At 36.0% G+C, this 24149-nt stretch overlaps 1 protein-coding gene across 1 annotated transcript in view; it reads left to right on the forward strand.

Annotated features, from left to right (window-relative positions):
* RYK (receptor like tyrosine kinase) overlaps positions 1–24149 on the forward strand; it is a 106825-nt gene that overhangs the window by 56838 nt on the left and 25838 nt on the right. The window contains 6 exon segments of the mRNA XM_070466723.1: positions 931–1017; positions 8212–8281; positions 15392–15479; positions 15481–15525; positions 16414–16523; positions 16687–16846. Of these exon segments, the coding sequence (XP_070322824.1) occupies positions 931–1017; positions 8212–8281; positions 15392–15479; positions 15481–15525; positions 16414–16523; positions 16687–16846 (560 nt within the window).

Consider the following 24149-nt stretch of genomic DNA (forward strand, 5'->3'; position numbering starts at 1 on the left):
TTTGAAGCATTCTAAGTAATTTTCTCTGTGATGGAAAGTGTAGGGGTTCCAGCAGAAGGAGATGCATCAGTATTGGAGTTATGCCCAAATTACGATCTCAGTCCCACAATTTATTACCTACATGATCTTAGAGAAATCATTTCCTGTAGCCAGTTTCCTTGTCTGTAAATATGGGCTTATGTTTTCTATTTTAGATATGAAGATTAGATGAACTGATGTATATTAAATGAACTAACACGTGATAGGTTTTTGAGAGATAAGACCCTGCCCTTCCCTGTTTGCTGGTCCTTTTTTTCTTTTTTGAGTTTCAGGGTATTGACTGGGGACAATGCTGAAAGAAGAGGACAGAAATTAATAAAATACTTTCCTGAACTCTTCAAGTTGTTAAATAGACAGTAACTTTCCCCCCTTCCATAACTCAGTTTGAAGGGTTTTGGATGCATGTGAGTCATTCTGAATTCATCTATCAGTTAGAGATGCTCATTTGTCAGTCACAGCTAAGGGAGGGGCTTGAACTGTCCCAGAGGCAAATAGTCATTAATGGAAGCAGATTTTTTTTTTTTTTTTCATTTTTGAATGTATAAGGAGAGTCCATTTTTCTCCTTTGTCATTGCTCTGAAGCTAACCCTAGAAACTCATAAATGTCTCTATGGATAGCCCATTACTGAGCTTCAGTGCTCCTAGCTATATCGTTAGTTTGTTTAGGCTATTTCAGAATGAATTCTCATAGACAGTTTAAATTCTAAAAACAAGATGTTTTGTAGTTAAAAAGAACAAAAATAAAGATTTGAGTCTTTTTATGCTAGGGCTGGAGTAATGTTGATCACATTTGGCCTTGTTATGTTTTAGGTGTATTGTGCCAGAAAGTTTTGTACTTATAATTTTATGAGCATATCATATGATCTCAGTAATTATTGTTTTTCCTTCTAGGTACTTTTGGGCGTATTTTCCATGGGATATTAGTAGATGAAAAAGATCCAAATAAAGAAAAACAAGCATTTGTGAAAACAGTCAAAGGTAAGATTTGTTCCCATCCTGTCTCCATAATGCTTTTCTGAGGTGGTTTATGCCAGTGAAATTGTTTCAGATTTTCAAAGTGTGACAGACCTTTCAATCAGTCCATGTTAATTGAGCTCATACAGCCTAACTTTTAGGAGATTTGTGTTGTTCTCATTAAGGTATAGAAAATAGAAGCTAATAGTTAAGACATTATGCATTTGTTAGATAGTACTCAAAAGTGAAAGTCACTCAGTCGTGTCCGACTCTTTGAGACCTCATGGACTATAGAGTCCATGGAATTCTCCAGGCCAGAATACTGGAGTGGATAGGCTTTCCCTTCTCCAGGGGATCTTCCCAACCCCGGGGTCTAACCCAGATCTCCTGCATTGCAGGTGGATTCTTTACCAGCTGAGTCACAAGGGAAGCCCCAGGTAGTACTCAGGCTTCCAATTAAACTGCATCCACTTAACTTCTTTTTTCCTATATCTAAATATGTTTTTCCTAGATTCCAATTATTTGGTTTTTCCTTCTTAAAAAACATCTCAGCACCCTCTATCCCCAGTACTGAGGAATTTTAAAGAAAAAGATAAACCACTGTACCTTATGTGAATAGCTATTATTTGCCTTCCTCTCACTCTCGGTATCCCCTTTTGTTGCTGTTATATATAATTTGCAGAAAGTATGTGTTTGTGTGTGTTCTGTCTTGGTAGAGTTTTACAGATACAACCATAGTTAGAATTGCTGCCCCACGAGGTATTTGCTTTGAAAATTTTGATAGTCGTTGCCAGATTGTTTTCTAAAAGGTAGTACTTAGTTTATATTTTCATGAACAGAACACCTTTCACATATTCTCCTTTTGGAGAAATGTATTGCTTAGATTTTCACTTATTGATTTATATAAAATTTTCAGTTAGAGATTCCCTATAAAAATATATTAGAATATTTTAAAATATGGTTTATTGCCTAATACTGGTAAATTAGCAAACCTTTTTATGATATTAAAATTTTAATGATTAATGATTGGTATTTGTAAAAGCTTAAAAGTCCCTTGGACTGCAAGGAGATCCAGCCACTCCATCCTGAAGGCTATCAGTCCTGAGTGATCATTGGAAGGACTGATGTTGAAGCTGACACTCCAGTACTTTGGCCACCTGATGCAAAGAGCTGACTCATTTCAAAAGACCCTGATGCTGGGAAAGATTGAGGGCAGGAGGAGAAGGGGATGACAGAGGATGAGATGGTTGGATGGCATCACCAACTCGATGGACATGAGTTTGGGTAAACTCTGGGAGTTGGTGATGGACAGGGAGGCCTAGCGTGCTGCAGTCCATGGGGTCTCAAAGAGTCGGACATGACTGAGCAACTGAACTGAACTAAAATAATTCTTAGTTGAGTCTATTTGCTTACTTTAAGAGAAGGAAAAAATGTGGTAATTTAAAGTGTGCTTAATGCCTGACAGTGTCTGATGTAAGGTGAGATAACTGGAATATTTTGGAAAAACAAATTTAGCATTTCAAATGCAGAAATTGAGGGCAAAACTAAATTCAGCTTCATGAGTAGGAGGTGACAGTTTTATAAAGTTCACAACGTTAACTTATAAGAACTTATGTTTAATGTTAATTTATAAGAACTTAACGTTTCTAAATTTACTTAAAGGAATTCTTGGAAAGTATGAAGGGCTTATGTTTATCCTTTCTAAAAAGTTGGATTGTACTAATCTAACCAAAAAAAATCTTAGGAATTTACTTTCTTTTAATTTAGCAAAATTGTTTAAGGATGCTACAAGCATAAACTTACACTTTTCTTTTCTAAACAAATGGTTTAACTTACTGTGTTCAATATTTATTCATTCACTTCCCCTAACCATAAAACACTTTTAAAAATTGATATTTAAGTTTGGTCCCACTAGGTTTTCTGACTAGTTTTGAAGGGTACTTTACATATTACTCTTTGTAAATGTAAAATTTGAGCCCTAATTTTAATAACATCTGTTTTTTGTTACACTTTCTCCACTTTTTAAAAGGAAACATTTCCCCTTAATTCTGATATTTCTTGTGAGGTTTGTAAATATTCTCTGGATAATTTAGAACTGAGCTGTTATTAATTTGTTCTGAATAAATGTAGAATTAACTAAAGAGGTTTTTATACAGAATTGGGTTGATTTAGGGTTGGAATCGGGGAAAAAAGGAAATAATAGTGAAAAGAAAACACAATGCAGATACTGGGACTGTTTCACAAGATAAGATTTCTCTGTATACATTTGCATTGTAGTCACTTGCTTGTTTCTGTATCTTACCACTGTAATTACAATGTTCTTTCTGAGTTACACGGAAACCAGAGAAAGCACAGTGAGTCCTTAGCCAGGATACGGTCATGGTTTGTGTGGGAAACACGGAGGAAGTGTACTGACCACAGTATTTGCTTTAAAATTGTTAGATAGCTCCACATGATTGAGTATCACTGAGATTTATTCTTTTGGAATGTTATTTTTATTTTTTAATTGAAGCCACATAGAGCTGACAAAGTTCTCTCACAAATCTGTGCTTTGTTACATGCTGTACAATTAGAAATACAGCTAAAAATACAAAGATACTTTTTTTTTTCCATTTATTTTTATTAGTTGGAGGCTAATTACTTTACAATATTATAGTGGTTTTTGTCATACATTGACATGAATCAGCCATGGATTTACATGCGTTCCCCATCCCGATCCCCCCTCCCGCCTCCCTCCCCATCCCATCCCTCTGGGTCTTCCCAGTGCACCAGCCCTGAGCACTTGTCTCATGCATCCAACCTGGGTTGGTGATCTGTTTTCACCTTTGATAATATATACATGTTTCGATGCTGTTCTCTCAAAACGTCCCACCCTCGCCTTCTCCCACAGAGTCCAAAAGTCTGTTCTGTACATCTGTGTCTCTTTTTCTGTTTTGCATATAGGGTTATCGTTACCATCTTTCTAAATTCCATATATATGTGTTAGTATACTGTATTGGTCTTTATCTTTCTGGCTTACTCCACAAAGATCAGTGAACTTTTCTTTAGGCATAAGCACAAAATTGGGAGTTTGGCTTCTTTAAAAGTTAATAATTTTTCACAGAAACTTAATGGATATGCTAATATAAATTTCCAGAGATTGAAATTAGGAATCTGAATTTCACACAGTGAATATTGTGAAATTGAATTCCATAAAATAAATGAATTAATTTGAGGTTATTGGTATTAAGTTCTTATTTTCTTTTGTAACATCTAAGTTTTTACAAATTAGAAATAAGTAGGCTTTTTAAAAATCATTTTGTTGTTTCTTGAAACTTTTAGAATGTAAGTTATTGTGTAGTATTCTTTTCAAATACATACCTTTTGAAGTTAGACCTTTCAGTATTTAAAATTAAAAGGCTAGGGCCAAACTGGGTAAAGAATCCAGGAAAATGATTTTTCCTTACTAAATGTATAAAATTATTTCCCTCCAAAGTTTTCTTAGCTCATTATCCAGCTTAGGTGTCCCTTGCTTAATAGAACATGCTTATCAAAGTTAAGCACTTGAAAAATTATGCAAAAAATGACACTGTGAAATTACTTCTTATTTTACTTGGATGTCTGTACTAGCTGGCAGGAAGATAAACTCTTACCAATTAGTTGCAGACCTCCAACTATTACTAGTTTTAAATTCTAAAAAAATCCTTCCAGCCCCCAAATACTGATAGTTCTGACCATAATTTGATTAAAAATTATTTATATTACAGAAAGAGTAAAAAAGACATATCCTGCCATTTACTGAATGATCCTAAATTTTAAACAGTTTCTAAACAACTAAAATTTATTTCAACAGACATTGGGGTAAAGTGATTTTTCCAAAATAGCAAGTGTTTCAAGTCCTTGGGTTTGTGTCTACCCATTTTGTATTCCTACAAAAGTTTTAAGTGAAGCCATCTGGAGTGATTCCATGGGTTAGTCTTGGAAGTAAGTGAAATTAATAATTTCTCAGCTTTGACTGCTCCACTTTTAAGGAATGAGTATGTAATCATGGTGCTTGTGTTTAGTGGTCTGGATTTTATTGATGGTTCAACATTTTCCTCGGTAGGACTGGAAGCTGGATGTTGGCTTTTCCAGCCTTTGTATCTTCTTCTCCCTCCTACTGCATTGATCATAAGATGTATAAATTATTACTACTGGTTTTTTTTTTTTTTTACTGTTGACATACAGTGTTCGTTTCTTTGAAAGTATTTTTAACGATATACTCTTAACTTTGTTTTTAATATCTAAAAACTATTTTAAAAAACTAAAACTCATTTTCAGTTACATAAGAAAATATACTATTCACTTATTCACTTAATGGAAATGTTCTTTTCAAACAGGAAAGAGAATCCTCTATTCTATTAAGATAGAGGAATCCTTATAGATTTGTACAGATATTTGATGGCTTTGGATTCTTTTGAAGGTGTAGATAAAGATATTAATAAATTGCATTATCATGTTTTATTTCAAAAACATTGAACTAAAAACCAGTTTTAGTTCTGTTTGTTACCTGGAGAGAAAACCATGAGTTCAGAAGCTAAAAAGAAAATGGAATAATCCTACTAATTTTGACTAGTATATGAAAATTAAATCTTTTTCTACTAATGTAATGGTAGTTCTTTTTTGTTTGTTTAGCTACATAGAGGTAAGCAGGAAACAATAAAATAAACCACAGTCTCCTGTGGTCATTCTTTTCCAGTTGTATGTTTGTAAAGTTAGAAAATTTAAACGGGACAGAAAAGTACAAAATGTAGCTCTTCCACCTCTAAAAGTAACCACCCTAAACAATTTCTTATGACTCTTTACCAGTAAGAGGAAGAACACATCCAAATATATCTAATTTTCAAAAACCATTTTTAAAAATAATTTTTATTGGAGTATAGTTGATTCACAGTGTTGTGTTAGTCTCTGCTGGGCAGCAGAGTGAGTGAGTTATCCATCCACACATGTCCACTGTTTTAGATCCTTTTCCCCTGTGAGTAGGTCGTTGCGCAGTACTGATTTGAGCTCCCTGTGCCATACAGTAAGTTCTTGTTGGTTATTTTATATGTAGTAGTGTGTGTCAGTCCGTCTCCTGGTTTATCCCTCTTTCCCTTCTCCCTGTAGTAACCATGAGTTTGTTTTCTACGTCTTTGACTCTATTTCTGTTTTGTAAAGAGGTTTATTTGTATGATTTTTTTAAGATTCCACATATGACCTTATCATGTGATATTTGCCTTTCTCTGTCTGACTTAATTCACTCAGTATGACAATCTCTAGGTTCATCTTTATTGCTGAAAATGGTGTTATTTCATACTTTTTTATGGCTGAGTAATATTCCATGTATATATGTACCACATCTTCTTTATCCATTCCTGTTGATAGACATCCAGATAAATTTGATTTTGAAATATAGCTGATCACATAAACAGTTTTTTACCTTGCTTTTAAAATTTAATGTATCTTATAAATATTCCTCTGTCAGTGCATATAAATCTGACTTTTTAAATTAAGATAGCTGCATAATGTTCTTGCATGGTAAAATTTAACTAGGTCTCTGTTGATGGGTACTTTGGTTGTTTAGAGTTTTTTGCTGTTACAATTGAACAGTATTCTTGTTAAGTTATGTATAGATGAGTTTTTGTGAGTAGACTTTTAGCAGTGGGATTGATGATGGTACATGGTATATGTATTTAAAAATTTTGTTAGATGTTGCTTCCTCTATCTACCCAAGATGCTGTTCATGAGCCTGTTTCCTTACACTTGCCCAAACTGGCAGGTTGCTGACTTTTCTGTCTCTTCCAATCTTAAGAGGAAAATTGCATCTCCTAGTTTAATTTGCGGGTGACTCAGAAGGTAAAGAATCCCCCTGCAATGCAGGTGACCTGGGTTCTATCCCTAGGTTGGGCAGATCCCCTGGAGAAGGGAATGGCTACCCACTCCCTTGAGAATTCTTGCCTTGAGAAGTTCCATGGACAGAGGAGCCTGGCGGGCTACAGCCTGTGGGGTCACAAAGAGTCAGACACAACTGAGCGACTTTCACAGTTTAATTTGCATTTCTCTATTTAGGAATGAGGCAAAAAATCCTTTTTTAATTTTGCTGATTCTTTATATTTCTTTTCTAAGTAAACTGTTTATACCCTTTGCCTCTTTCTCAAATGGTTTTTCCTGTCGTATGAGCTCTAGGGGAGGTGGCGGCATTGGCCCTTTATACGCCTTATGTGTTGCAGATGTTCATCCAGTCTGTTACTTTCTCTGCTTTGTTTCTGAAACCTTATTTAATTTCAACTTTATGTAGTCAAGCTTATCCTTATTGGCATTTGTAAATATTGACCTTGTCAGTGAGATTCTGTGTACTACAGTAGAATTTTAGGCTAGACCTGTTTAGATTTACCTGAAACTTTTAATGAAAATCTACCATATGATCTGTTATTCAGTCACTAAGTCATGTCTGACTTTTTGTGACCCCGTGGACTACAGCACATCAGGCTGCTCTGTGTACCACTGTCTCCTGGAGTTGGCTGCAACTCATCTCGATCAAAATTCCAGCAGGTTTTTCTCATAGAAATAGAAAAACTGATGCTAAAATTAATGTGGAAGTGTTATAGCCAGAATATTCTTGAAAGAAAACAGATTTGGAGAATTTATACTATACTTGATTTTTAGATATACTAGAAAGCTACAGTAATCAAGAAAGTGTTATATAGACTTAAGATTGATGGAACAGATTCAGTTCAGTTCAGTCGCTAAGTTGTGTGTGACACTCTAGAACACCATGAATTGCCGCACGCCAGGCTTCCCTGTCCTTCATTATCTCCCAGAGTTTGCTCAGACTCAGACGTCCATTGGGTCAGTGATGCCATCCAACCATCTCACCCTCTGTAGCCCTCTTCTTCTCTTGCCTTTAATCTTTCCCAGCATCAGGGTCTTTTCCAGTCTGTCAGCTCTTCATATCAGGTGGCCAAAGTATTGGAGCTTCAGCTTCAGCAATAGTCCTTCCAGTGATTATTCAGAGTTAATTTCCTTTAGGATTGACTGGTTTGATCTCCTTGCAGTCCAAGAGACTCTCAAAAGTCTTCTTCAGCACCACAATTCAAAAGCATCAGTTCTTTGGCTCTCAGCCTTCTTTGAGATAGTTCCTTACTAATATCAGAAAATATTGGTGTCATAAGTGTAATATTATCATACTATATACGACAATATTTTTTTCTTTATATACAGATCAAGCTTCTGAAATTCAGGTGACAATGATGCTCACCGAAAGTTGTAAGCTCCGAGGTCTTCATCACAGGTGAGAGGAGAAACCACTCAGCATTTAAGTGTTAAATACACTTAATATATGGTAACATAGTATGCTGCATTTTTAAAAATGTTGTAATGTGTTCTTAATTGAAAGTCTTTTTGGAATAGCTTAATTTTTTTCCTGAATATAAAAATTAAATGTATGCTCATTGCACAAAATTTAAAAACATAATAAAGAGTATGTAAGCCCACATCTAGATAATTATAGCTGAGCTTTCAGGAAAAGGCTTATATTTATGTGTATATTTCCCTTTAAAAAGTAGGATAATGATATACGTATGCTAAAAAAATACTTGTTAGGAAATTTTGTGCATATAGAGCAGGGGTCCCCAGGCCTGTTAGGAACTGGGCTGCACTGCAGGAAGTGAATGGAAGGTGATCCAGCAAAGCTTCATCTCCCGCTCCTCATTGCTCGGTTTACCACCTGAATCCCCCTGCCCCCACCTCATCTGTGGGTAAATTGTCTTCCACAAATCCAGTCCCTGGTGTCAAACAGATTGGGGACCTCCAATGTAGAGTACCAAAGACCAGAATGTAAACACCAATAAGCCTACAGCCTAAATTCATTGATAGTTTACATTTTGCCATTTGTGCTGTGCATGTATATGTATCATTCATCTATTTAGATAGATATAGATAGATAGGTATTTGTGATTGTGGAAATATTTTAAACTAAATTGGATATCTCAGCACTTTCAATGCATTTCCAACATGCATTTTTCCAAAACGTTGAGAATATTTTCCTACAAAATCATAACACTATTATCTTTAATAAGGTTAGCATCCTTCTTGATATAGCAAAAAAATGTATCTAACTTTTCATGTAAGTAACTATAGATTCATATCCATATTTAAAAAGACTACTTGTAGTTCATTTAATGGATGCATCAGATTTTATTTAACCAGTCTCTTATCATTAGTTTTCCGTATGATTTTTTTTAAAGATACATATAGTTCTCTTATGTGAAGAAATTTTTTTAAAAGCTTGATAGCAGTCCTTTTCCAGAGCTATAACAAGATATTCTGAGCCAAAAAGGGCATAATTATAGTATCACATTATATAGTGGTATCAATGTCTGGGCAAGGTGTTTGTTGTTGTTTTAAAGTGCTGTACAGAGTCAGTTTAATTTGTGTGCCTACTTGAAATTTGGTCACGTATGTTTGAAAAATGGGAGGGTGACCATCCTTATTGGAAGACATTTATAGACTTCTAGGAAGAAAAAAAAGTAATGTGTGCAAAAGGCATTATACATTGTAATTTCTGTGTACTTTGAGCAGTTACTTGAGTTCTGCCAAAAAATGACTATGCAGTTTTATTTTTGAATTTTATTTATACTCCAGTTCATATTCAAAAGAATTTGAGGACCTAAAAAGGCAGCTATAGTAAGATTAAAAAAAAAGGTAATGAAAACAAAACTGAGTTTTATGGCATTTCGATGCTAGAAAAACCAACAATAAGGAGACAAAGCAACTCTTAGCTTCTGGGCAAGCAAGGCTGAAGGAAGTATTAAAATTTGTTAAATCTCAGTATTAGAAGAGAAAGAAATGTATATGTTTCCTGGTGGAGAAAAGCTTTTCTGGCTTCGTACTCTGAGACAGATGTCTCATTAGGTTTATCATATATATATATGGGACATTGATTAAGTTAATGGACATTGAAAATAAAGCAGCCAGAGAATTTTGAAAAAATTGACCACACAGTAATGAGGGGCTAAAAATGTCCTTTTGAAGGATTAAAGTCCTGTACTTTTAAGAATATTACCTTCTGTTGGCCTGATTCACTGATTTAGTCCAAGAATAGAACTCATTTGAAGAGGAATGGATAGATAACTCATTCCTTAGGTTGTATTTTCTGAAAAAAGCTACATTTTATTTTCTCTGAGTAACAAGATAAGAACTAGGTAATGATGAACTGGGAAATGTTCTTGCCAACAGTGTTGTGAGTACTTTATTTATCATGCTGACCCTCGGGGGAAGAACCAAAATGTTAAATACTGGTATATAATATTAACCTAATACTTAGGTGCTTAGCTAGTATTCTTACCCTGATGAAAGACCTGTACCGCATCAGCACGAAAGTGGGTGGCAGGGATAAAAATAGACAAAGCCAGAATTTTCTCACAAAGCAGTTTTCTATCCATGGTAGCCCAAGGTGCTTTGGCTGAAAAATGTTCAGAGCAAGCATTTGTAGCATTTTCTCAGGCATTTTAAGGTACAGGATTTTCCAGCATCTAACTAGGATGAATTAGTAGCCCCAAGATACCCTAAGGTGGTGGAATGGGGTGACTTACTGAATTAGGGTTATTTGTTACTGCACGCTAAGTGATTAGGGGAAGTCTTCTAAAGATAGGTTATGGTTTGATCTGATTAATTGTTCTTTCCAGTCATAAAGTGATACCAGGACTCCTAGGTTTTAAATTAGCAAAACACATTCTTAATATGTAGAGCATATATGGTTCTTTCTGCTCATTGTAGGAATTTATTTCATTTATAAGGGGACTAGGGTCTACAATACATTTCTTTTTGACCTCTAATGTCTAGACTGTAAGTAAATTAGAGATACCAAGGGAATATTTCATGCAAAGATGGGTACAATAAAGGACAGAAATGTCATGGACCTAACAGAAGCAGAAGATATTAAGAAGAGGTGGCAAGAATACACAGAAGAACTATACAAAAAAAGATCTTCATGACCTAGATAACCATGATGGTGTGATCACTCACCTCGAGCCAGACATCTTACAATGCGAAGTCAAATGCTGAGAATGATGGGAAAACTCAGCAGTGGCCACAAAACTGGAAAAGGTCAGTTTTCATTCCAATCACAGAGAAGGACAATGCCAAAGAATGTTCAAACTACTGCACGATTGCACTCATCTCACACACTAGCAAAGTGATGCTCAAAATTCTCCAAGTCAGGCGTCAACAGTACATGAACCGTGAACTTCCAGATATCCAGGCTGGATTTAGAAAAGGCAGAGGAACCAGAGATCAAATTGCCAAGATCCACTGGATCATCGAAAAAGCAAGAGAGTTCCAGAAAAACATCTGTTTCATTGATTACACCAAAGCCTTTGACTGTGTAGATCACAACAAACTTGAGAAAATTCTTCAAGAGATGGGAATACCAGACCATCTGACCTACCTCGTGAGAAATCTGTATGCAGGTTAAGAAGCAACAGTTAGAAGTGGGCATGGAACAACAGATTAGTTCCAAATTGGGAAAGGAGTACATCAAGGCTGTGTATTGTCACCCTGCTTATTTAACTTATATATAGAGTACATCAAGTGAAATACCAGGCTGGATAAAGCATAAACTGGAATCAAGATTGCTGGGAGAAATATCAATAACCTCAGATATGCAGATGGCACCACCCTTATGGCAGAAAGTGAAGAAATGAAGAGCCTCTTGATGAAAGTGAAAGAGAAGAGTGAAAAAGCTGGCTTGAAACTCAAAATTCAAAAAACTAAGATCATGGCATCTGGTCCCATCACTCCATGGCAAATAGATGGAGAAACAATGGAAACAGTGACAGACTTTATTTTCTTGGACTCAAAATCACTGCAGGTGGTGACTGTAGCAATGAAATTAAAAGACTTGCGCCTTGGGAGAAAAACTATGACCAACCTAGACAGCATATTAAAAAGCAGAGACATTACCTTGCTGTCAAAGGTCTGTCTAGAAAAGCTATGGTTTTTCCAACAGTCATGTATGTATGTGAGAGTTGGACTATAAAGAAAGCTGAGCACCAAAGGATTGTTGCTTTTGAACTATGGTATTGTAGAAGACTCCTGAGAGTCACTTGGACTGCAAGGAGATCAAATCAGTTTATCCTAAAGGAAATCAGTCCTGAATATTCATTGGAAGGACTGATGCTGAGGCTGAAGCTCCAATACTTTGGCCACCTGATGTGAAGAACTGACTCATTTGAAAAGACACTGATGCTGGGAAAGACTGAAGGCAGGAGAAGGGGACGACAGAGGATGAGATGGTTGGATGACATCACCGACTTGATGGACATGAGTTTGAGCACTCCATGAGTTGGTGATGGACAGGGAATCTTGGTGTGCTGCAGTCCATAGCATTGCAAAAGTCGGACACAACTGAGCGACTGAACTGAACTGTCTAGACTGCTCATGGCTGTATGTATGCATTTGTTTATTAATTGTTTTGTTCTCCTTTATTAAGTGCCCATTTTACACTTGGAACACTGCCAGGCATGAGGGTTAAAAATGAGATAATGATCTTCAGTATTATAGAATTTATCAAGCAAACTCAATATACTCAGCAACAAATGACACCTGGTTTCTGATTTTACCTTTTTTAAAAAACTGGGTTTGTTATGTAATTCATCATGTTTACTTCATTTTTTACCTTCTATGATTAAGAGTTGTAAAGAACTGAAATATTTTAAAGCATTTTGAAATTCTTTTCACTCCTTTTTCCAGTGGAATTTTTGAGAATAATTTTTATTATAAGTTAAAATAGCTGTATAAATAAAAGATAGCTATCAGTTTACTTAAATTCCATTAGGACTGCTTTATAAAAAGTACTTGCGCTATTTTTCTTGTGGTTTGACTCTCCATTGGCCCAAGAGTGCCTGATGGTAGGCACTTTGCTGAATGCCTCACGGCTCTCACTCTGCAGGCCAACTTGGCAAGACAGAGAATTGTACTAGTTCTTGTCTCAACTCCCCCTGGAACCTACCTTTCCTTTATACCTTTTTTTTATACACCTGCTTCTGCTCCCATCCACTCTTTTTATACATCCCAGACCTTCCTCTTTGTCATCCTTCCCTTTATAAACTGGGCAAAATGAAGAGCAGCCATCTGTTCTCGGAAACATTTTTGTGCAGCTTGTTATTTCTCCTGGAGGGCTTTTAAATAAAAAATAAATGCTTTGATCTCGTCCAGCAAACTTACTGTGCTTGAGTCAGATTCCTTTAACTCTGCTCAGTGAATTACAGTCATGAGGAAAGGAGCAGAAAAATAATTTTGAAAGTTAAAGAGATTGGACAGCTCTCCACATATCTCTGAAGTCATAGCAGGTTCACTTAAACCTGAGTGCACACCTGTTCATCATTTTTCCACTTTTATTGAGAAATAATTGACATATCACTGTATAAGTTTAAAACATACAGCATGATGGTTTGACTTATATATATTGCGAAATGATTACTGCAGTAGGTTCAGCTAACATTATCTTCTTATATAGATATAGTAAAAGGGAAAGAAAGAATAAAGAAAAAGTTTCCTCCTTGTGATGAGAGCTCTTAGGATTTGCTCTCTTAACCACGTTCCTGTACATTCTACAGCAGTGTTAGCTGTAGTCATCAGGTAGTATATTACCTCCCTAGTACTTACAATGAGAAGTCTGTACCTTTTGATCACCTCCCTCCAATCCTCCTGCTGCAGTCATTTTAGGATGTGTGGGACTCGGTGTGAAAAGAAGCTCTGTCTTGCTCCCCTGGTAGGGAATGTCCAATGATCCAGGAAAAACAGAGTTTTAGAATCAGATGAAGACTTGAATTTTTCCTTCATGTGCTTGCTCTTGTTCTTGGCAGATAACCTTATCACTTACCTCTGCATGGATTACCTCCCCTGTGAAGTGGAACTAATCATCGTTGCCACTCCCAGGCTGTAATAAAAGCAGAAGCCTTACAGAGAGAGGTTACCATATACAAGTTTACAGATCTAGTCTTCATTTTCCTGGCTCCTCAGGACCAGTGCTTTCCCTCTTAGTAGCCCCTGCCCAGCAGAAGGCGGGCCCATAGCTTTCCCTTGTGCACTATTAGGCCAAAATTGTGTGACTGTGGTTTTAATAGATATATACTCAATTGAAATAATTTAGGAAATACAGAAAAGCAAGGTAGGAATGATCTAAAGTCTCACAACTCAGACAACAACTCTTGGCACATTTCTGTGCAGAGTTTTATTATTTATCTACTATATTTGTAATTAACCTGCAAACATGTGAGTTTTGTATCTTGCTTTCCTATAAAGTAAGCTTATTCTCATAGCATCTCTTTGTGACTGTTTGTTTTGTATACTAGCCTATTATTTGGCTGTACTTTCTTACTTTTGGACAGTCGTGTTGTTTGCAACTTTTTATTAATAATCCTGCATTAACTATCCTTGTTCATATAGCTTTATGTTAAATAATGTTTCCTTATTAATATGCTTAGAGACAATTTTCTAAGTTAAGGAAGAGAAGTTTTTTTAAGGTTGTCATTTGGTATTATTTTTCAGATATTTATTAAATGCTTATTTCTGTGACACAGAATACAAAGCATTGGGTATTTTTAAAAGTTCACTTTGGTTTTTGCCATCTAGGAATTTTCAGCTTATTGGGGGAAATGAGGTATTAATAATTATGTAAAAATATAACTTTGGGAAAATTATTTCCAGGTATCAATGGAAGAGATGTCACTAGGCATAGGATATATTTATTTATGTCTGCCCTGGAGATTTTAAAAGGAACAAGTTTTTTTTTTTTTAATTACATGCTTGGCTTTTTGCATATCACAGCAACTTTGTATGGTAGGGGGTGTTCCTATGTTAGAGGTGTGGAAACTAAGGCCAAGAAAGATGGTCACACAGACAGTAAATGGTAAATTTAGGATTTAGTAATCTCATGTGAACTGCTAAGAGTTCCTTGACTTTGTGAGATAGTTTCAGGCTCTTGATTATCATATTCTTTTCTGTAGACTGCATTGGGGCCCTTTTTTTTTTAAGTGTTGATAATGAACCAAGTAAGCTATTATCATATGCTCATGATCAAGTAATTTTTTTGGTCTCTCTGATTACCCTTTAGAGTAACAATTTAGTGTGGCTAGAGTAGTATCTTAGAAGAATCCAGTCCACAGGAAACAACTTTTGAGTTTTTTCCCTATCAAGAAAGTGGATACATGGGAAGCATTAAAGTCTATTCTAAAAGAGCTTTATAATTTTACATTTTAAATGGTTATATGTTTTTAAATAAGTTTGAGATTTTCTTGTTTTCTTTTAGGTTATCTTTATTTTACTACTTTTAATTAAAAATAGCCCCCTGAAGTTTCAGATTTCACTTGTGTTGTCCTGATTTCTTATTATTTTATAGAAATCTTCTTCCTATTACCAATGTGTGTATAGAAGAAGGAGAAAAGCCCATGGGGATATTGCCTTACATGAATTGGGGGAATCTTAACATTGTTTTTACGGCAGTGCCAATTAGTAGAGGCCCATAATCCGCAGGTGAGAAAAATTTGCCCAAATACCAATTATTTGCCAGTAGCTTCTAAATAATATGTTTGAAAGTAGATGTTAACATTCTTGAATACAAACTGTTTAGAAGTCTGCAAAAAGAAACTCAAACTGAACCAGAAGGTATTGCTAACCTGTTGATTTAGAGGGAGGTGGTTTGTGATTCCTGTCTTGAGGCTGGTGCTGAAGGTCTTCCCTGTGTAACTGTTGTGTGTTATTCATAACTACCTCAGACCGTCTGTAACACCATTTCAGTCATTTTCCTGATAATTCTTTGAAGGTACTTGTACTAGATCTTCCTTCTAGAAATGAAAGTAGACCTTACAGAGGTTGTACTCCCCCCCAAAACTGGTGATAGCCAGAGGTATACATTGTGGGGAATAATTTGATAACCAGGATTTCCAACAAGTTGTTGGAGGCTGTGCCCATCAGCATCATCTGGGGAAAAATTTCATTCCTTAACCTACAATATGGGCACACTGGCTTGAGAAAGCACATCAGAGTTAGCTGTAAACTTGCATTAGTTTGAAAACGGTCCCTAGGGGATAACCTATAAAATAACGAGTTATAAACATTAGAAATATTACCTGGAGAATTCAGCATTCATTGATCAGATGTTTATTGAGCCACTATTGTATATTCTAGATGTTGGGGTGATATACCTAACAGATGAGAGATAGTAAACTAAATGGTCAACAATGATGAGGACTATAGTAGATAGAAGCTATGGGAACATATTCTTAGTCAAAAAGTAGCTTTTTAAAGCTCAGTGTGCAGGTATAAAGTATTTGGGGATGGAGTAAGATGTGGGATAAAATAAACAACGACCATCAATGTTTTTGTGCTAACCACAAGCATTGTCCTTTTCTGTTACCTCAGGCAATTTCTCAACAAGACCTGGTCCACATGGCTATTCAGATTGCCTGTGGAATGAGCTATCTGGCCAGAAGGGAAGTCATCCACAAAGACCTGGCTGCTAGGAACTGCGTGTAGGTGCCATGACTTGTCACTGTGGTTTGATGTTTAGTGCTCCCTGGATTTGGGATTCTCTCGAGGAGTCACAGTGGGAATTGTGTTGTATTTAAGAGTGACTGTGCTCCTTATTTTTTCAATATGTTGATTGTATTTGATGTTCATCTCTTTACTTTTCAGCATTGATGACACACTTCAAGTTAAGATCACAGACAATGCCCTCTCTAGAGACTTGTTCCCCATGGACTATCATTGTTTGGGAGACAATGAAAACAGGCCGGTTCGGTGGATGGCTCTTGAAAGTCTGGTTAATAATGAGTTCTCCAGCGCTAGTGACGTGGTAAGTGCTAAGACGCCCACATAGCAACAAAATGTAGAAGAGGCTCCAAACATTTTTAGAGTGTTTTCCAATTTTTTTGATCCAGTATCTCTTCCCCCCAATTTTTTATTCAGAAAGCAAGTGTAGTTAGCTCCCTGTCAGCTGATTTGTAGAGCCGAGCTGCTACCCAAACCATGGACCATCACTGTGTGTAACCTCATTCCATCCTCACAATAACCTGTGAGAGAGAGGTAGACATCATCCCAGTTTTAAAGGTAATGATATTGAAGATAGGCTATTTAAGTCTCAGAGTGATCAAGTGGCTGTCATATAGTACAGATTTATTGTTTTCTTTTTTTCAAATGACCTCTTCCAAGTTTTATGGCCTGTATAATTTATAATTCCCCAGTTGTCACTCTTCCCTTTTGTCAGTGTCTAGGTGGTTCTGCTCATTCAAGGAGATCATATAGTGGGATCCTTTAAACCTAACAATGTGTAGTTTATTTTGCAGATATTTTAATTGTTTTTAATTTCTGCCACGTTTTAATTTGATTTGGAAAATTGTTTTTCTGTCTCTTGCTTACTGCGCTGTATTATTATAGCTGAATATTTAGAGATCAGGTAAAACTTCTGCTTACAAGTCCCCTGTATCAACCAGGATCTGTTAGTGTTGCATGTAAAATTTTGTATGGTAATTTGCTTCAAAGTTTCAGCTGTAAAAATCAGACTTACCATATCACTGTATCCTGGGTCTCAGCGATTTATTTTATTTATAATATAGGGTTACCCTTTTACTAAGTTTGTGCCATTTAAGGACTTCTCATTTAATACACACTTTTTTTCAGTGTACTAGTGTCCTGTGACTGCTCTTGTTAACACCTTTGGTGGTAAAACAGCAGAGATTTATTCTTTCACAATTGAATTCCAGAAGTCACATGTTTTAAGTCAGGGCATAGGCAGGACCACGCTCCGTCCAGAGCCCCTAAGGGAGAAACTTTCCTTGCCTCTTCCAGCTTCTGGTGGCTGTTGGCCTTCCTTGGCTTGTGTTGCATCTCTCTGCTCCATTTTCATATCATCTTATCCTCCGTGTGCTTGTCTCTCAAAACTCCCTCCACCTCTCTTACAGTGGTATGTATGGTGGCATTTCAGACTCACCTCAAAATCTAGAAGTTACTGCTCTCAAGGTCCTTAATTTAATCACATCTTTTGTCATATAAGGTGATATTTATAGGTTTCAGGGATCACAATATGGACATATCTTTGTTGCCACTATTCAATTCACCCCTCAGTAATTGAAGTTATTTAATATTTCCTTGTTGAAAAGCAGATATTCCAGTTTAAAACCTTTGAAATGAGAATGATTTAGTTGGGGAGAAACTCTCTCTTGTTACTATAATCTTTTACTTAAAATTTGTTTTTTTCTTTTTCAGAAGTTAGTTTGGCTATTAGACATATTGTGCTTTTCTGTAAACAAAGTGTCTTGATAAAATGTACTTACTTGATGTGAATGAACAATTGACATGTGTGCTTTTTTAAAGGTTTTTTTTTCCCCCTGTAAATGAAGGTCTTTCATTATGCATATCTACAAAATGCTTTTTTAACTTAAGGCAGCTACACTGGAAAAAAAAAGCAAAACAACTTATCTGACACTTGTCAGATAGGCAGAGTAAATATGGATGATGGGGACTTCCCTGGTTGTCCAGTGGCTAAGACTCTGTGCTCCCAATGTAGGGACCCAGTTTCTATCCCTGGTCAGGGAACTAGATCCCACATGGCGAAACTAACAGTTCGCAGTCTACAACTCAGGATCCCGCATGATGCAACTAAGACCCAGTGCAGCCAAATAAACAAAAATAAATATTAAAAAAAAAATACGGATGATGATAAGAAGGATGTTTTCTGCTTCATGGAGCAGCTGCAAAGGATAATAGTGGATAGAAACTAGCTTCATGTTGCCACAGTCTTTGCCAGCCAGAGGCATGGGTTCTGCTGGAGAATGGATGGAAGTGGGAGAAATAAATGCTGATTCTTAGATACGGAGCCCTGAGGGTTCAGCTTGTATGCAGTGGGGAACTAGGTCTAGTCTGTTCTTCCAGAGCTGTGATAATAAAACTTCTCTAACATTAGTGTCGCAAAGTTAAAATTCCAAGTAAAGCAGTACAGATACAGAAAGCAGCTTACATAATTCCGTAGTTACGTAAAGAGAGCCTGGACTTCTTTGCAGGGAAGGAGGGGTCGCTTGTTTGTTTTTTATGTTTATATTTCTCAAATGATATTTTAAAAAAGGAAGGCAGGATTTAGGCCAGCACACAGCTGCTGTATTGAATGACAGTAAGGACCAGTTATACTCAAGTGCTTGTTTTTCAGGTTGCCAAACCTATGTTCAGAAGTTCTGAATAGTAGATGAAATACCAGTTTTTACACTAAGCAAAACTGTTTTCATGGGGGCGAAAATTGAGTTTAACTTTGGTATTAGAACATAATTCTAAAACATAATATCGGTTGAATTAGAGCTGTATGGTTTTCAAGTTCACCCCTGTAGTAGGAAAGCCTACATATGAACACTTTTGAATGCAGAAAAGTAAAAGAAACTTTCCTTACATTTTCGTTGAAAATATCATTCCATAGTTGATTTAAAAGATTAATTCATTCATCTCTTTCAGATGTTAATATTCTTTTCAGTGGTTGATTTTAAAATTTTATGATTTTATTACTCATTGAAATATAGCATAGTTGCTTTAGCAGAAATGAGGTGGCAGTCATGGTGAACTCAAAACTAGTCTAACAGGCAGGAAACCCAAAGATATTTCTGAGATAGTCATCAGGAATGCCATGTAACTTAAAGAGATTGGGGATTGTTTGATTATTCTCTTAGAAAAATTTTCAGAGGGGTATGCATGATGGTACTGTTTGCTTGCACAGTGAAAACCGCCAAATATGCATGTTTAACTTAATGTATCTGCTTATTTCTGTGTTTAAGTATTTCATTGTATATTTAAGCCGTATTAGGAAGTTTTTTAAGGAGATATTTTTAGTAACACATTGCATATTTCACAGGAACTTCAGAGTAAAAATTAGATGCACTTCAACTAATGAGGTTTCAGTTAATAATACATTTCTAAGCAATATGATCTACATCTCTTCAGTCCAGTACACTGTGCTGTATTAGCTGGCAAAGCCCATGTAGAGCATACATTGCATAGTTAAGCAAATATTTCAAAATCATACTTAGGATCAGTTATTCTTACTGTTAACGATATTTTACAAATTTTACAAGAGTTCATATATAAGAACTTGCCTTCTGTCAGTATACAGTCATATCAAATACCCTGTTACTTGATCACTTGATGGCTTTATTTTTGAAAATCACCACAGTCTTACTGGTAAGAAGCTTAACAGGAAAATTACTTTAAAATCATCTCTAGTTTTAGTGTGTCTTAGCATAAACTTGAAATATCTGTGTGACCCAAGTTCTTCGGAGCAGTATTTAGAATATGATAGTGAGCATACCCGTTGATTTACATTTAACATGGTCAGATCCTAAAAGGTTCAGATTTTTCTTCTTTAGATTCTTATAATGTCATTTTCTTTTAAGATAGACGTATTTTTCTCTTTAATATCTTTTTCTTGGATAATTGAGATTGAAAGGAATGGGAATACCTTTCTGTTTCCTATAACCCTGATGGGACTATTTAGTGTAAAAATCTAGCCTTTCAGTTTTGTGAGATTGAATATTTTTTGAATTCTTATATTAAAGCACACGTGTTAAATTGCTTTTTAACTTTGGTATTGAAAATGTATAATGATGTATTCTGATCCCACTTTTCCTTTATGGATGGAGTTGGTTTTTTTTTTAATTTTGCAATTTTTTATTTTATATTGGCATATAGCCATTTAATAATGTTGTGATAGTTTCAGGTAGACAGCAAAAATACTCAGCCATACATATACATGTGTCCCTTCTCCTGGAGTTGGGATTTTAGAAAACGACATTTAGCAGTCTACTTTTGGGCTGTAAAACTTCATTCAGAGTCAAATACAAAATAAATAATGTAACCCCATTCCCACCAAAATATCAATGCATATAAAATACCTATTTTAGCTATTAATGTAACATCTAACAAATGATATTACTGCCTTGGAAGGGACATTTTCTCTGCCCTTTAAAAGACCCTTAATATTTTTACATTCCTTTATATTTAAAAGTTCTCCTTGGAAATACATTAATGTTTTCCATCTTAAAAATAATACATTGCATTTCTGGCTTGTGTTTTAACAGTTTTTCCTGGAAGGATTCAGTATTTCACTATGTCGAGATTCTTAAAATATTAATAAAAGCTTTTAACTGTTGAACGTAGGAAATATGCACAATTAGATTTGACTAGTTATAAATCTCTAATATTATTCTAAGATATGATGTCATCCTAACCATTCTTAAGAATTTCTGGATATTGTTTTTATTCTGTTTTCATCAGATGTGGTACTGCCATAGTTTTTTTTTTTTTTTGGTGACTTTCTTTTCCTTTATTTGAAAACAGATTTCTTGATTTATATCTTCTTTGAGTTATTTAGCTAATTATAGTAGCTAACATAATTCTGCTAAGAGGCTACCTTATATTAAGAGACAAATGCAATCAGGAATGCACAATTAAGAGTTTTTCATGGTAGTTTTCTTGTCATTGTGGTATTACATAGTGTTTAGAAAATATTTTCTTGGGAAAAACAAATCAAGGAAATGATTTCCATGCTAGTCTTATCAGTGTGGTTTGTGGCAATAAGGATATCCTTTAAGGTATTTGAACAGTTTTTTAGGGTATAGGGCATATGAAAAGTGGGCTTCCCTGGTGGCTCAGATGGTAAAGAATCTGCCTGCAATACAAGAGACCCGACTTTGATCCCTGGGTTGGGAAGATCCTCTGGAGAAGGGAATGGCAATCACTCCAGTATTCTTGCCAGGAAAATCCCATAGCCAGAGGAGCCTGGCAGACGACAGTCCATGGGGTTGCAAAGAGTCAGACATGACTGAGTGACAACACTTTCACTTTTTACACATGAAAATGTATTCCTTGACATTTTTTTTTTTTTGTGGACATAAGAGATTATTTCTAGAAGAAGGAGAGAAATCTAAGTTATCCAGATATTCTGTTTGGTGCAGAGTGCTTCTTCTTATTCCTATTTGCCCAGTGCCATGGAAAGTCACTGCCAGAATCCTGAACAGACTCAAGCAGGAGAAAGTCATGTTCGTGATATACCCAGGAAGAGTGGTCTTTTGAACTGCTGTGATACTGTGGTATCAGAGAGAGAGCTATAGTTTTCGGAGAAGGCTTATTATTTTTAAAAGAACAGAAAATGTTCCATTTTATGCTACTCTTTTATTATTAATTTTCAAATAATACTTAGTCCCATGACTTATTTTGTTTCCATTATGGTTGACATTTTATACATCAACAATCTTACAGACATTTTTTATTTATTTTTGGTTGCACTGGTTCTTTGTTGCTTTGCACAGGTTTTCTTTTGTTGCAGTGAGCGGGGGCTATTCTCTAGTCATACCATGTAAGCTTCTCGTTGAGGTGGCTTTTCTTGTTGCAGAGCACAGGCTCTCGGATGCATGGTCTTTACCAGTTGCAGCACAGGGGCTCAGTAGTTGTGGCTCATGAGCTTAGTTGCTCTGTGGCATGTGAAATCTTCCCAAACCGGAGATGGAACCTGTGTCCTCTGCATTGGCAGGTAGATTCTTAACCACTATATCACCAGGGAAATCCTGGACTTATTATTTAAATATTAAATTTATATTAAGATGAATTGGTTAAAAGATGTTAGGAAAAAGCTGGAGAAATGAAAATATCATTGAGACATTAGTAAATAAAGATCTAAAGTTAAATATTAACATTAAGAAAATATTGTTTAGTTTTATGAAATAGTCCTAATATTTCCTGAGAATGAGGAATAAGTGGATTTACTTTGGAAACAGTTAACATAGTTTCAGAGTGACCAGTTCTTGTCTTGTGATCATGTAGTTGCCCTCGATACATTTTCTGTATTTGGCTCTCCTTGAGAATAGAGTTGATTTAGGTCATACCTGAATGGTCTAGTGGTTTTCCCCAGTTGCTTCAGTTTCAGTCTGAATTTGGCAATAAGGAGTTCATGATCTGAGCCACATTCAGCTCCCGGTCTTGTTTTTGCTGACTGTATAGAGCTTCTCCATCTTTGGCTGAAAAGAATATAATCAATCTGATTTCAGTGTTGGCCATCTGGTGATGTCCATGTGTAGAGTCTTCTCTTGTGTTGTTGGAAGAGGGTGTTTGCTATGACCAGTGCGTTCTCTTGGCAAAACTCTATTAGCCTTTGCCCTGCTTCATTCTGTACTCCAAGGCCAAATTTGCCTGTTACTCCAGGTGTTTCCTGACTCCCTACTTTTGCATTCTAGTCCCCTGTAATGAAAAGGACATCTTTTTTGGGTGTTAGTTCTAAAAGGTCTTGTAGGTCTTCATAGAACCGTTCAACTTCAGCTTCTTCAGTGTTACTGGTCGGGGCATAGACTTGGATTACTGTGATATTGAATGGTTTGCCTTGGAAACGAACAGAGATCATTCTGTGGTTTTTGAGATTGTATTCAAGAACTGCATTTTGGACTCTTTTGTTGACTATAATGGCTACTCCATTTCTTCTAAGGGATTCCTGCCCACCGTAATAGATAAAATGGTCATCTGAGTTAAATTCACCCATTCCAGTCCATTTTAGTTTGCTGATTCCTAGAATGTCCACGTTTACTCTTGTCATCTCCTGTTTGACCACTTCCAATTTGCCTTGATTCATAGACCTAACATTCTAGGTTCCTATGCAATATTGCTCTTTACAGCATTGGACCTTGCTTCTATAACCAGTCACATCCACAATCGGGTGTTGTTTTTGCTTTGGCACCATCCCTTCATTCTTTCTTAAGTTATTTCTCCACTGTTCCATTCAGTGGATTTCTCCACTAAATCCAGTAAGTTATTTCTACACTAAACCATTCAGGTATGACCTAAACCAAATCCCTTACAGTGGAAGTGACAAATAGATTTAAGGGACTAGATCTGATAGACAGAGTGCCTGATGAACCATGGTCAGAGGTTCGTGACATTATACAGGAGACAGGGATCAAAACCATCCCCAGGAAAAAGAAAGGCAAAAAAGCAAAATGGCTGTCTGATGAGGCCTTACAAATAGCTGTGAAAAGAAGAGAAGCAAAAAGCAAGGGAGAAAAGGAAAGATATACCCATTTGAATGCAGAGTTCCTAAGAGTAGCAAGGAGAGATAAGAAAGCCTATCTCAGCCATCA

Source organism: Odocoileus virginianus, chromosome 4, assembly GCF_023699985.2.
Source record: "Odocoileus virginianus isolate 20LAN1187 ecotype Illinois chromosome 4, Ovbor_1.2, whole genome shotgun sequence".
Lineage (NCBI taxonomy): Eukaryota > Metazoa > Chordata > Mammalia > Artiodactyla > Cervidae > Odocoileus > Odocoileus virginianus.